Source organism: Myodes glareolus, chromosome 11 (genome assembly GCF_982192425.1).
Source record: "Myodes glareolus chromosome 11, mMyoGla1.1, whole genome shotgun sequence".
NCBI classification, from domain to species: Eukaryota; Metazoa; Chordata; class Mammalia; order Rodentia; family Cricetidae; genus Myodes; species Myodes glareolus.
In genome coordinates this window covers 3,702,034-3,717,404 of record NC_142036.1, presented here as the reverse complement: position 1 = coordinate 3,717,404, position 15,371 = coordinate 3,702,034, and the positions used below count along the sequence as shown (strand labels likewise).

The 15,371-nt window shown below is 37.9% G+C and overlaps 1 protein-coding gene across 2 annotated transcripts in view; it reads right to left on the bottom strand.

Annotated features, from left to right (window-relative positions):
• Nucleotides 1–395: 395 nt before the first annotated feature.
• Sp4 (Sp4 transcription factor) overlaps nucleotides 396–15,371 on the bottom strand; it is a 55,415-nt gene continuing 40,439 nt past the window's right edge. The window contains exons 5-6 of one of the 2 annotated variants that reach the window (XM_085698052.2): nucleotides 14,711–14,910; nucleotides 396–3,754 (exon numbers count right to left, since the gene is read on the bottom strand). In XM_085698052.2, coding sequence (XP_085554178.1) covers nucleotides 3,507–3,754; nucleotides 14,711–14,910 — 448 coding nt within the window. In that variant the 3' untranslated portion in view covers nucleotides 396–3,506. The remainder of the gene's footprint in view (nucleotides 3,755–14,710; nucleotides 14,911–15,371) is intronic. The other variant, XM_085698053.2, reaches the window with a different exon arrangement.

The following is a 15,371-nucleotide window of genomic DNA, read 5'->3' as shown; positions in this document are numbered from 1 at the left end:
TAAGGTTTTTGTGAAACATGCAAGTCTATGCTAGAAGGAAAAGCAGTTCTGTTCTTGTTACAGACCTTCCCAAATCTAGGTGGCCTACACTTCTTCTACATGCTGCTGTGGGCTTAAATATTCTTTTAATTTTGTTTTTCAATTTTTAGACCATCCTACTATTTCCTAACATTTATTGCTTAAAATTATTTAAATGAAGTGTCTCTAAATCAAAATTTAATTTTCATAAATGTCTACAGCAATGGCCACAAGTTAACATGCAATCTAAGCTGGAGTTCTTTTGCGGTATATTGAGAAGAGTTGATCAGATCTGAACACCAGGATTAAGAAGGGTTGCCAATACATTTTCTAGTGAGAGGCATTTAAATTTTCAGTGTTCACTGTGATGAGAAGGCTGATAGTTTAAACACTTTATTGCTGCTCTATGATATACATAATTAAATGAAGCATGTTCAACCCAAGGGGACTTTAAAAGGTTACTTGCAATTGTTACTGCAGGCAACAACTTGTACATGATTTTATTTCCAAATCCACAAAAAACAAATTTTATACAAATCAGCACTGTAAAAATGTCAATTACAGCCCCAGAGGCTTTGCTGGCAGAATAATTGTCTAAATTCTAGGATATGGGAAAACAGGTTTTTTTTTTTTGTATTCATTTTTTTTTTACCATTTTCTTTTTTACAAAAAATTTACAAGTGAAATGTTACTACGAAACTTTTTATAAGGAATTTTTGCAAAACATTTACATTTTACCATCAACTATTTCTGTTTTAAAATCATTATGTAGATTTAATACCCTATGCTGCACATCAATTTATGTGGGATGACAACTTAGTGACATGCATAAAAAAACACCACAAGGCATTAAAATGGAGACTCAAATACAAATATTGTTGCAATAAAACAGTTATAAAATTGAAAAATAGGACCTAAACATCATGCTTATCTAAGTTTGACAAATTAACTTTTTCTCCTAGATTACACACTTTTATTACTGCTCTCATGAGTGTGATAAATAATGACTTAACATCAAGTTCTAATGTAATCAGCAACACATACACAAACTTAACCAAAGAAAGTATACTGTTAGAGAAAACTATTCTAACACTGGAGTTCTACCATGATAAATACAGAGCTCTGCACTGATAATTTTACAAAGAAAAGCTTCAGACCGGTGGCAAAGAGAATGAGCAGTGAATGCCATTAACAAGACTACTGCACGTTTGTGCCCTACCACGCTACATCCCACGGAGTCAAAGGACACTGAAATTTACGACTGCATACGACAGAAAGGTGGACTCAGAATGGTAGGCAGAACAGACTGTCAAAATATTTCTAACTTCAGTGGTGAAATGTGTCTGCTGACTGGGGTTTGTCTGATTCGCTGTTGGTGAGGATAACCTGCACTTCGGATGAGCATATGAGTTGCATGAAACTGGCTCGGGGGAGAGTGATGCAGAGTGCTCATACTTGGTGCTAACAACAGAAGAATAGCTTGGAGAAAACATGATTAAAACATTAAGAAAGTCTCTTTGCATAAAAAAATTTATAGCATTGATTGTGTAGCATGATAGATAAAATATATATTTGATGTTTCAGCTCCTATATAATAAAATTAAAATCAACACTACCAAATGCTCCTCTGTACCAAACAAAACAACAAACTGATTCTGATGTTTTAAAGCCAGATGCATCAGTTGTTAAGAGTACATTAAATAAAATATACAAAACAACTTACAAAATTCAACTGAAATTTAAAGACTTTGTTACAAGTCTACAAAAGCTTTAAGAAACTTGAAATTTATAACCACAGTGTAAAAATTTTTTCCTTTAATCTCAAAGCTTTTTTATACAAACCGAAAGCACAAAAGGCCTTCAGTTTTATATAACGCTACAAAGGGCTGGCCTAAAGTGTACATAATGTAAACAGTGATCATTACAGTATTTCTCCTTCATCAAAAATACAAGAAACATCATGATTCTGGAAGAGAATTCTCATGAGCAGTATTTTTCCTGAAATAATAAAGAATGCACAAGAAAACATATACCTATCTTCAAACCAATAACAACGAATTAGGTAAAAATTTCAGTTTCCAAATGGTCAGTTTCAATAGTTATGATTCTGTGTAAGTACGCTCTAAAAACATTAAGTGTCTTACTAATGTTTAATCTAGTAGAATAATCCAATTGTTTTTCATATGAAATGTTTGGCCATCTTTCCTAATAAGACACTGTTCTCTAAGACCCTTGCACAAAAAATGAAATATATTTTCAGTCACTATTTGACTGAAAAGTATTCTGGTTTTCCAAAAATATTTTTTGCTTCATAATATCATTTTTATTATATATTTGCTAAGCTGTCTAGACCTTTAGGGAAAACTTTGTTATTGATACAACATAAAGACATCACTGTGATATAAATTCTTATAAGCCTAACACAGTACTAGAAATAAAATTGGATTAGCAAATTTTTAGCAAAGGAAAACAAAATTATAATGTAGTTAAAAATAAATTTCTGCTGACCTGAAAAAAGTATGATAATTCTTTCTTTGGCTACTAAGTCAAAGCATAAAGAATCCTACACATTGTCAGCATAACTCATATTTACAGAATATGAAATTACATAGATTTGTAATCTATGCGAGCATTTCCAATATGAGCATTTAAAATGAAATTTTGCTACTGAACACAGGGTTAGGCACACAGTCAACCCTAACTTCACAACTTGTTAAACTGCTTCCTCTCACCTTTTTGAAGCTATCATGATTTCTGTTCTAATAAATTTCCCCCAGTATTTTCCTAAATTTTCAATCTAAAATTTAACCTAAGATTTCGCTCTAAGGTCCTCTTGTGTCTCCAAAATGGAGAAAATAATTGGGCTTCACTGATTGTCTGCATACACACTACTATAATGTAGTGGTGATAAACACCCGAGATAGATCTCAGGTTGCTATTTTGGAACGTAACCTAATTCAACTTTTGAAGAACTTTTGATAGTTAGAAAAGACGGCCAAAACTATTTTAAGTGGATTTTTTTCCAAAAACCAAGCTAAAGAAATACAGTATTATCCCTATTGTCATATCACAATCTGTTTTCTGTGCTAGAGAGTAAAAGAAGTATGTGTAATTATTACTGACTAGATTTGAACAAGGTACTTCCCAACAGGTTAAGGTCCAGCCCGCAAATGGGTGTCTCTTTAGACACGTCAACAACTGGGGTGGTAGAAGGAGGTCTGTTTAAAGGTTAGGTGATTATTTCCAAGGACTACAGCAACTTATAACATGGAAGAAATACTCTTCTGTTTCCAGTATATTGGTTTTCTTTTTCTATTTTTAAAAATTCAACACTTTATGCGTTGAACCAAAAATCCCTGGAATACTTAAAGATTCCAAGGTGCAGATGCGATTTCCCACTCTGATTTCCACTTGACCAGCCCATTTCCAGATTTCAAAGGTGTGTAAACTTAAGTGCAGCACTAGAGGTCTTTGTTATAAATAGCGTTTCAGAATTCTTCCATGTTTGTTGAAACATTGGGAGTTGCTGGATTGGAATCTTGAGAAATGGCTGCAACTGTGACAATCCGTGGAGAGCCCAGCACCTCTGTGACAGAAGAGTCCAGTTCTCCCGAGGTAACAATGGCAAGAGCTGTCCCACCTCCTTTCTTATTCTGGTGAGTTTTCACATGTTTGGAAAGGTGATCACTCCGCATAAACCTTTTAGAACATTCTGGACATTCAAATCTCTTTTCACCTGTAAACATAAGAAGTAAATGAAATTATATACATATTTTAATTAAATAAAATTTTAATTTCTAGTAATTTCTCTTCCATGAATATTTCACTTTTATAAGTTATGATATACAGAGATATGCCTAGTTTGAGTAGGGACACAACATTTTCTTCTTGATTTTAGGATGGTAAGGAGCCAATCCTAATTCAGAGCCTTGTTCAGGCTTGTAGGCAAGCTCTTTACCACTGAGTTATCTCTTAGTCCTTTCTATTTAAAACAACAACAAAACAAACAAGCAAACAAAAAACCGATCAAGCAAACAATGTAGAGGAAAGCCAAGTGGCTGAGAATAAAAGACCTGAGCTTAACTTAAAAGTCCTGTTTTGCCATGAACTAGGGGAGCCTTAACTTCTCCATCTACAAAATAAAAGGTTCCTGATAAAATAGCTCTTGACCTCTTGACCAAAAGCACAGCACGAAGGGAAAGGTCCTGTGTGCTGTCGCTAGCTGATAGTTGGGTCTCATCTTTAAACCTGAGATTTTTTTTTTTTAAGTTTTTCAAGATAGGGTTTCTCTGTAGCTTTGGAGTCTGTCTAGAACTAGTTGTTATAGTTCAGGCTGGCCTCGAACTCACAGAGATCTGCCTGCCTCTGCTTCCTGAGTGCTGGGATCAAAGGTGTGCATCACCACCACCTGGCTCTTAGAACTATTTTAAGCTAAGAATTTAGCAGTATGTTAGGTTTTTATGAGTAAAAAAAAAAAAATGAGAGCTGGGAACATATATTTCAAATTAAATCCAGCCTTAAGCTTCCAAAGAACAATGGTGCTATTTCGATCCTTAAACATGTTTTCTACAAAATATAAGCCAGTTCTAATTAGAATCACTTCTACTTACTAGAGTACAAATCAATCAGTAACTTAAAAGGACAAAAGCCGCTCTCTTCTTGAGTAATGGAGTAACACATCAAAGCTTGGCCGACTCTTCTACCCTGATGTTTACACAGGCTAACCAGCTAACAGCTTTAGTCCTTCCTTTTACAACTGTTATGGCAGTGAAATAGGGTTTTCCTGGTGGGAAACAGAATCTGGATAATATGGAGATTCATTTGTCTTTGTTTCCTTGGCCCTTCTCTGACTCACCAAGAGAAAATCCATAATTTCGAGTTTTGGCATATCAGATGTTCCCCCATCCAGCCCTTGTCTTCATTACATTTATAATATAGAATTTTTCTTTTAAAGGCTAAATAAATGCATTGGACAAAATTCCCAGAGGCACTGAAAATACAGGCAGCAAATCACTAAAGCAAAGGAGTCCGGATATTATTAATGTTGACACTCAGCAAAGGGAGAAAATTAAATACAGTTGAGAAACAGTCTTGCCATCATTTACTATTGGACCATAAATGACTCCAGTTGATGATGTTCAAGCTAGGAAACTGTGATGATAAAGTTTTAGATTTTTATTTTATAGATGAGCAAAGTTGAGGCTCAGAAACTAGCTTGCCTGGAGAGCACAGAACCTACATATGGGCTTCTTATGTTCTACCACAGGCCAACTAGACTGCCATTACTTCACAGTGGCCAAGCCTGATTCACAGGCCTGAGACATGGGAGCCTTTCCTAAGGCTGGAGATAAAGCTGCACGGTGGCTGTCTATCAAACACTTATAATTGCAATGTTCATAAACTCAGTCACTTTCCAACAGTATGTGTAGACTATCTATGTATGGCACTTGAAATCTCTTCATTTTCTTATTTCTTAAGGTAAAAAATATTAGACTACTGACTGAAAAAGAGGTTTTAATGGTATAAATTCACTCTTCATCTGAACCTTATAAATTATGTGATGAAACTTTGCATTCAGTAGAACTTATTTTCTAATTTCCCTTGAGAGTTTTCTCTTGGCCCATGGGGAACTTAGAAACATGCTGTTTGGTCATTTTAGGCAAGTCAAAGGCCAACATGGGCTACAAAGCCTAGTTCCAATTTCTGCCTCCATTTTCATTCTTACATTCTCTCTCTCTCTCTCTCTCTATATATATATATATACATGTGTGTATACATACATATATATGCATATTGTGTACATACTCCCACACACACCCATGTATATACACAGGGTCTCAATTATAGAGCATTAGCTGGCCTGGAATTCACTATGTAGACCAGACGAGCATGAACTCAGAGAGGAATCTGCCTTCCTCTCCCTCCCTAGTGCTGAAGTTAAAAATGTGTATACTATGTGAGGCACTAACTCCAGTTTTTGTTGATTAAGATTGCTTTCCCTTCAAGTTTCTTTCTTATAACATTTATTGTTTTATCATCAAGAACTTTTAGATATAAAAGTATTATCATCAAATATTTCATTTGATGCAATGTTGATGGTAAACATTTTTAATCTGATTTCATCTTGAAAAAGTCTGTCTGGAGAGTACTTGTGCAGTCATGAGGAGCTGAATTTGGATCTTCAGATCCCAGCCTCATGTAACAAGCTAATGGTAGTCTGGGACATACCTGCAACTCCAGCACTATAGGGAGGGTGGTGAGAAGGGTCACTTGGGCTTGCTAGCTATCAACCTAGCCCTGTGAACCATGGGTTCAGAGAGAGACGCTGCTTCCAATGAATAATGCATAGAGTGATAGAAAAAATATTTGTTGTCCTCTTCTGGCCATGCACACACACGAGTGTGCATCTGTACATATTTAGGTGCATTTACCATACATAGAAACCACGTTTTTGCTGTTGTTTTACTTTGTTCTGTTTTTTTGAGATAGGGCTTTTCTCTTGGAACTCACTCTGTAGAGTAGGCTGGACTTGAACTCAGAGAGATCTGCTTGCCTCTGGCTTCTGAGTGCTGGGATTAAAGGCACGTGCCACCACACCAGGCTTACAAAACACATTTTTTAAAAAGAACTATTAATATATAGCCCAGGTTGGCCTGAACTTTATGAAGTAGCCCAGGCTGCATTTCCACTCAGACTCTCTTCTCAGCTTCTCCAGTTCTAAGATTATAGGAATATGCTGCTATAGGAGGTAAATGGTCCCAATTTGCTCTCGGTATCAAGGATATCCTCCCTCTACCCCCATAATTTTTAGGGGGAAGCTACTATCATTTAAATTTCCATTTCCTGTATGCATAAATGTGTCATTTTCTTTCACTGCCTTTCAAGATTCTCATCATCTTTGGTCTGCAGTAGACCGATCTTGTGACACACCTGGGCATGTTTTCCTTTTAGCATCTAGTTAGGATTTAGCTAATGTTTGGATCTCTAATTAATACCTAATATGAGAAACCTTGGCCATTGTATGCTTTTTTTTTCCTGTATCAACCTTTTCCCTTCCTCTAATTATATAAACTTTAGATCCTTTATTTCTGCCCCATGCATCCCTGAGGTCCAGCTCACTCTCTTCTGTCTTATCTCTTCCTCTGATTTCTACTGCTCTCTCTTCAACTGCACTGCTCTCTCGCTACAGTTCCCATTTGGCTACTGGACATTTAGTCATTTCTTACTTTGAATATTGTACTTTTCCATTGGGTTATGTCCCATAGTTTTAATTTCTCTAACTGCAAGTGTCTGCTTTTCCATTTCTTTTCATCATGTTTGCTGTTAGTCAGTCCATGGACCATGGTTTTAATGGCTGCTTTAAAGTCTGAGAAATTCTTAAATTTGGATTATTTTAACACCCTGTTGTACTCTGGACAGTTTAGATCTTATGCTGTGGAGATTATAAGTCCTTTAAAATCTTCTATAAAATGTTTTTGTAAGAAAAGAAAATACCTCCACTTATGTCCATTCAGATTCAGTTTTGTACTTCTTTTTTTCAGATTTCCAAGTTTCAATATTAACTCCTCTTTGAAGGCATTGTTCAAGGGCTAGGAAGATGTCTCCGTGGGCAAAGGCAATTGTCAGACAACCATGAGGACCTAAGTTTGAACTCTAAGTACAAAAAGGGGGGGGGGGGCGTAATGGCTGTGCAAGCTATAAGCCCAGCACTGTGGACTGGAGACAGGTAAATCCTGGGAGTTTGCTGGTTAGCTAAGCAGCCGAACCACAGAGTAGCCTAAACCATAAACTGCTGGTTCCGTAAGAGAGGTTGTCTCAAGGCACTAAGACAGAGACTGATGCCTCCCTCTGATTTTTGCATGTGTGTGCATAGATACACATACACCTGTAACTTATGTGGATTTAGTGCATTCTCTCTCTCTCTCTCTCTCTCTCTCTCTCTCTCTCTCTCTCTCTCTCACACACACACACACACACCACCACCACCACCACCACCACCACCACCACCACCACCACCACATAGGGAGAAATGTGCACATGAAAGAATTAGGTGGTGGTTTACCAGATTTTGTGTCATTCTATGTTGACCCTGTGCATGCACATCTTAGGAATGAGCCAGCATTTCCTTTGTTGTACACATAGAATTAGTGACCAGCTTTTATCTTTTTTTCCCCTCAATAGTTCCTCCATATTTTTCAAGGCACAAATCTATCTTTTTTTATTTCATCAACTAGAAAGCCAAGTTTTATGGCCTCTTATAGCATCCATCTGGGGTCACAGTTTGAACAAAAATATTGAGAGAAAAATAATGGTGATTCCACTCATATAGCATGGTAAAAACATAGCCCCATTTTGTGGATCCTCTTGCTAGAGATGTGAGTGTGTAAAAACTTTTTGGTACCTATGTTGCCACAACTGCAATGGAATGTTGATGGGCCTGGTTTGGGAGTCCACTGGCCCTTTTCTGATTTCTCTGGCTATATACATGGAATTTCTCTGATTTTTTTTTTTTTTTTTTTTTTGCTTACACCTCTAAACACTAACCCACAGGATGGGGAGTAAAAGCAGGCAGAACAATGTGAAACTTACCTGCATTGGGTACTTATTTAAGTTTGAGTTCACACCTCAATTGTCTGCTCTGTTGTTCTCATCACTTAGATAAGGAAACAAGCAAACTACTCAGTTATAAAATGTTAGCCCTGGTACCAAAAGGCTGATTCATTTTGCTGCTGGCCAAGTCACAGGAAATAGTTCTGAACATTCTCCAAACTAACTGAAGTAGCAAGCAGCTACTTTTTGGGGGAAAAAAAAATTAATGGATCTATAGTTTCTGATCTTATCTAGTTCATCAATTAATCCTTTTTCTTTTGTATATGAAACCACGGGCATTTCAATGATCAACTTTCCTTTTCACTTAAGCCTCTAATTACATACACATTTATACAGGATAAAAGACTAAGCTGTACATATTGTGAAACTCTCTGCAACACATTGTGAAGTCTCTGTGAACAGCACTTCAGGTACATCTCTGGGCTTTTCTTAGCTGGTGAAAAATAACAGATGTGGTTGAAGATGAAACCTCCCTGTAACATTATTTATCAGAAATCATCCCTGGATTGATCACTTCTTGGCACAGTGTAACTTTCCAATGAAATATTCTAAAAAAAATGGACACCATACCCACAGTTGGTGCGGGAGAATTGTCTGTATTCTGTCAATCATATTTTAATAAAATGCTGATTGGCCAGGCAGGCAGTATAGGCGGGAAAGCCAGACAGGAAGTAGGGGTGGAGCAATGAGAACAGGAGAATTCTGAGAAGCAGGGAAGGGTCTCCTGCGCAGACCACCGAAGAGGCAGCATGTAACTTGCCCAGCTGAGAAAGGTACGGAGCCATTATGGCTTACATAGATGAGAATAATGGGTTAATATAAGTTTTAAGAGTTAATAAGTAGCCTGACCTAATGAGCCAATCAGTTTATAACCTGATGTAGACTCCATGTGATTTTCCTTGGGACTTGCTGGCTTGTTGGGGTACTGGGTGGGACAGAAACCCCAACAAGCTGGCCCTCATGTTACATACAGTAAACTATTCATTGAAATGAGCTATACTATTACATGAAGTTATGCTCTATGTACATCTAAATAATTATTATGTACAATAAACACTTGGTTCTAGTCCTATAATATTTTCCATTAGCAGGAAAGGTAAATGTAAATCTTTATTGTTTAAGATGGCAGCATGATCATACCTGACTGCCTTCCCCTGAACCACCATTAGATTAGCAGTGATGGGGGGGCGGAGGGCTTAAATCTACAGCATAAAACCAGAGGAGAGTCACAAACAAAACAATGACTGCACTGCATTTGAACACCAAAACAGAGATTATCAGTAAGGGGATGTGTTCTTGAACAGTCACTTCTGCACAGAACCCTGGATGTCGAACCAACAACAAAATTCAGGTCCAGCCATAAAGTTTTGTTGTTTTCTTTTGAGGCAGGCTATCCCTCTGTATGTTGGTTGGTCAGGCCGGCCTACCTCAGAGATGCACCTTCCGCTGCCTCCTAAGTACTGCTGCTCAAGGAACGAGCCGCCAGGCCAGCCATTATTCATAAAATTAACCTGACTGCCATAAAGTCAAGCGAAATATTTCAGTGTATCTAAAGAGATGCTATCATGGCATCTGTGGCAGCCATCACAGGGAGAAAACAAAACAACACAGCGCAGTAATTTTCTCTTGCGACCAGGACGAGAGGTGAGGAAGAGCCTCCTTCACAAGTTTATGTACTATCGATTTTTAAATACTGTGCATAGATCATTACAGACTTTACATTACTTTAGCAAAGCAAATTGATCCTTACTACTTTCAAAGGGGATTAAAAATAATTTTTTAATTTTTTTTTTACCTACTCACAGTCAATCAATGTGTTTCTATTAAGAGTGGTGGCTAAATATTGAACAAAAAGCCATGAATGATCAAGGCTTTTTCAACTGAAACATATTCAACTTTTAATCAATACTTATTTCAAAAGATATTCTTGTTTGATACTGTTTTCAACAAAATTAACGAGCACTGGCATGGCTACTTTCAACCTTTTCAAAGTCCTCTTTATAAGCACATAAACACAGGGCTTAGGCTTGTCTCACTGCAGTGCTGGGACCTTCACTTCCTGCACACTATGCAAGCATTCTACCACCAAGCCCCAATCTCAGTCCCTAATATGTTTTGCTAATTTTTAAAAACACTTTCTAACGTTTTAAAAAAGATTTTTTAAAATCGTGTGTGAAAGCAGCTGTCTGTGGAGGACATACACACGAGTACCAAACCCTGGAAGCCAACGATGGAGATGCTGGGCTCCCTGGAGCTGGACTTAAAGGTGCCCTACACCGATGCTGGGAGCCAAACTAGGGTCCTCTGTAAGAGGAGCACAGATTCTTCATGATAAGGCATCTCCTCATATCCCTAATATCCTTTTAATTAAATAATTGTATATAGAATAATATATATTCAAAACATTTGTACTAATAAGCATAAAGAACATCTGATTCTGAGTTACTAAGAGAGCAGATGATTACAATCTAGATCATATTAAAAAGGAGAGGGGAGAGAGAGGAAAGGAGGGAGGAGGAGGAAAGGGAAAGGAGGGATGAGGAGGGAAGAAAGAGGCTAGAGATGTGGCTGAAATGGTAGCAGGCTTAGCACGCACAGCCCCTGGTTTAACTCCAAGAACGGCATAAACAGGATGTCATGATGCATGGCTGTACTCTACGCCCTCAGAAGGTGGAGCCAGGTGGATTAGGAAAATCAGAAGATCAAGGTAGTCTGGGATACATAAGACTCCTGTCTCTAAAAGGTGGGGTATACCGTCAGCTATTAATATTTGATTCTGAAGCATTTATGTTTTGTGTTTCTGTATGAGTATGGATGTGTGACACAGAAGACTTTAAAAACCCATCAACTCAAACAATTGCAATCACAAAGCAAGGCTTCAAATCAAATGACTATTCTCCTTGACTTTGTTAACCTTTCCTCTGCAAATCCAGAGAGGAGATGCCAAATATTCTCATATGGGCATACATAGCAGAGTCATTCTCAAGATCACACACAACATTGTCAAGAATGAGGTGGCATTAGAAGTACCATGCAACACTAACAGATTTAAAAACTTGTAAAACTGAAGTTCATAGAGGTAACATAATGCTAAGCTCCTGGGCAGAGCAACATGCTAATGCTCATTAGTGTTGCTACTCCATGGGTGTGCCAAGGTGGATCACTCCATGTTTGTGATTTGTAATTTATGATCAACTTACGGCGCCGGGAATGGAGCCTAGGACCTCCATCACTCCTAGTCATCCCCAGCTATCGGAGATCACTTTCTAATCTACAGGATGGAGCTTGTTTCTATCTCATGGTGAGGCTTGAGCAGCAAATGAAGTAATACCTTCAAATACATAATAAACAGCAGCTCCTAAGAAAGGCCAGTTCTAGGACCTCCACGTCTTTAACATACAACTTCAGTTTCTGCAGATTAACACCTAACTTGAAACGTACTCAGTAAGAACCAGGTGCATTCTCAACAGAAGATTTCACACAGATTGCAGTAACTGAAACTCGATGGTGCTGGTATAAAAACTGACAAATACAAAAACGCTTCGTCACAGGGGACCTAGAAATTAAGGTACAATTACAGAGGAGAGTTTGAAAGAAATGTTATTGCGAATTAGTATAGAGAAATAACCTAGTCAGGAAATGGCTTTTCATATGGGAAATATTAGCGCCTTGGTTCATTCTCTCTCTCTCTCTGTCTTTCTCTCTCTCACATACACACACACACGCACACATCACACCACACACACTCACACACACACACACATGGCAAAAAAAACAAACAAAAGGAAACAAAATTACCCTTTTGGGCAATCTAAAGACCAAACTGGAGGCAAAAAAGAACAAAACAAATAAACAAACAAACAAACAAGGAAAAAAACCCTCAAAGCTCTAAGAATAAAAATGTTCCAGTAACATCAAAATATCTTAGACTTGAATTTTTCATTAAAAAGGTTTTGTAGCTAAAGGTGTAAAACTTCTGTATGACAAAAGAAAACACAAAAACATGGAGTAAATCTGCACCATATAAATGAATGACTGAGAAAGCCCAGAAGATAAATGAAGAAGAAAAAGAAGCAAGATAGCAAAGAAGTCAAACAAGCAACACACATAAAAAGAAGCTTGATCTCAGGGAAAAATCGTGAAAAATGCAACTTTAAAAAGAGAAACTAGTTTAAATAGATATAAACTTCTGAAGCCTGGCGCTCCAGTAGTGAGAATCCAGGAGCACAGACTTCTGAAACCACCAGTCAAGCAGAAACAGTAAGAGCCACCGTGGAGACACCATTGGCAAGCACACATGCTCTGTGATCCCTTACACATGGCCAGGGCTGTCAGAGCAGCAAAGAACCTACCAACAACAAACACTGCAGGAAATGATTTCATGCACTGCGGTGATCATGTGAAGGAATACTGAAAACAAACAAATGTGCACTTGAGTAAAAAGGAAAATGAAGTACGCAGAATGATATTGTTATGTAACATTTTATGACCTGTATAAAACATTACTTTCTATGGAGACCCACAAATAGTATGCATGAATATTAAAAATGTACTAGAAACATGACACCAAACCACAGACCGATGGTGGCTGCTGTTTTTGATACTGACTTATTTGGTGAATTGATTTACTAAAAATAACAAAAATTGTAATTGTGAAAGAATGTTAAGTGGGTATTTATTATATTATTCTTAACAGTTCCTATAAAAACAAAGGGGAGACTACTCAAAGACACCAATATGATCACTGTAGGGATTGGCACTCAAATTTACCACTGCCTACCTGCTGGTGGTCAGGGATTTGTGCCCTGAGGCTCCTTGTCCCAGAGAAGAACCTGCTGGCTCCTATCACAAAGTTTACAAAGGCATGGTATGGCAAACAAATTCTTCAGGTCCTATCCCTTCTGGCAGTCCTGGGTTAACTGGTGGCATCACTACTGGACCACCAGGATTAACTACTTCCCTAATGACCTTTCCTCTCAGTTCACCCAGGACCTCATCCTCACGCTTGAGGGCCAAAATAACTTGCTGGCTGCTGTGATGCTACAGAACTGGCAAGGATTAGATCTACTAACCATAAAGAATGGTGGTCACTTATAGAATATTAGTAAAGATGTGTTACATCCATTTATGCTGTGGAATATTTATTTAGTGATGCAAAGATATTTGTTTAGTGATGTTGCATTCTTTTATGTTTTATTTGTTTAATTCTGTGATGTTACTTTTCCTGCCTAAAACACCTGATTGGTCTAATAAAGAGCTAAATGGCCAATAGCTAAGCAGAAGAAAGGATAGGTGGGGCTGGCATACAGACAGAGAATAAATAGGAGAAATCTGAAAGTAGGAGGAGCAGGAAAAGGAGAATGAGAGGCAGACACTAGAGGCCAGCCACCCAGTCAGCCATGGAGTAAGAAGAAACTAAAGATAAAAAGAATAAGGAAGGTAAAAAGCTCCAAGGCAAAATGTTATTAAAGAGAAACAGGATAATTTAAGTTTAAAAGCTGACTAGAAACAAGCCGAGCTAAGGACAGGCATTCAAAGGTAAGAATAAGTTTCTGTGTATTTATTCAGGAGCTGGAGGGCAGACCCCCAAAGATAAAACAAAAAATAAAACAAACAAACAAAAACCAACTAGAGTGGCCTTTGCATCATCCTCAGGGAGAAATGTTGTTTCTATGTCAACCAATTAGGTATGCTAAAAGACAAGACCCAACAACTCTAGACATCTTCAAAAATGTAAAGAATAGCTCAGTGACGCTGGCTGATGGATTGTTGATAGTCTAATATGGAAGTGGATATCACATTTCTTAACCCCCTTTCTCCTCCTTAAAGATACTGACAATCATAATCTAGTTTTATTCTTACATATTTAAACTTATAAAAAATAAAAAAATTAAATGAATTTAACATCCTAAAAAGCAAAAGGAACAAATTCCAGGTCACATAAATATGGTGATAAAACTGGAGAAGTAAAATAAATGTACATCAAAAAGAGGTAAGGTGTCTTGCCCTTCCCAGTGTGACTGTCAGTAAGCACCGGAGAACTAAGTAGAAAGAGCAGCCGCAGCCTGAGATAACAACTCACCTGTGTGGGTCCTTCTGTGCCTCTGAAGCTCATCGCTCCTTGTGAATCTTTTGCCACAGAACATCCAGTTGCAGATGAAAGGCCTTTCTCCAGTGTGCCAGCGGAGATGTGCTCGGAGGTGAGAGGTCTTGCCATACACTTTCCCACACCCTTCAATGTGGCAAACGTGCTGCTTCTTCTTTCCTGGTTCACTGCTGCCCCTAACAGAAGAAAAGCAACACCATTACATCCCAAACTCAGCTTACATCTCTGCCAAAAGGGTAGACCTCTACACGAGTAGAAAATTCTTTTCTGACTATGTCTGAACACAAAGAAACATGAGAAAATTGTGCATTAATGAAAAAAAATATGTTCATGTACTACATAAAAAAACTCCCATGAAAATGTGGCAGATCTCAGAATTTATGTCTACACAGCTCTGGTTGCCTGGACTTGATAATCTCCCAGCCCTAAGCATCCTTAGCATTAGAGTCCAGGCATGCTATTGATACCTGGGGAAAGAAAAACAAAACTCTTGAAAATTCTCCTCTAAGTATCATATCACAATTAATGCAGACCTCGTGACCATGGATTGGCACTGGGTGCCTTTTAACCACCCTCAGCCTCGGAACAGGGAGTGCTGGTGGTAGAGTGAGAAACACCGCGCACTGCCCCTCTCTGG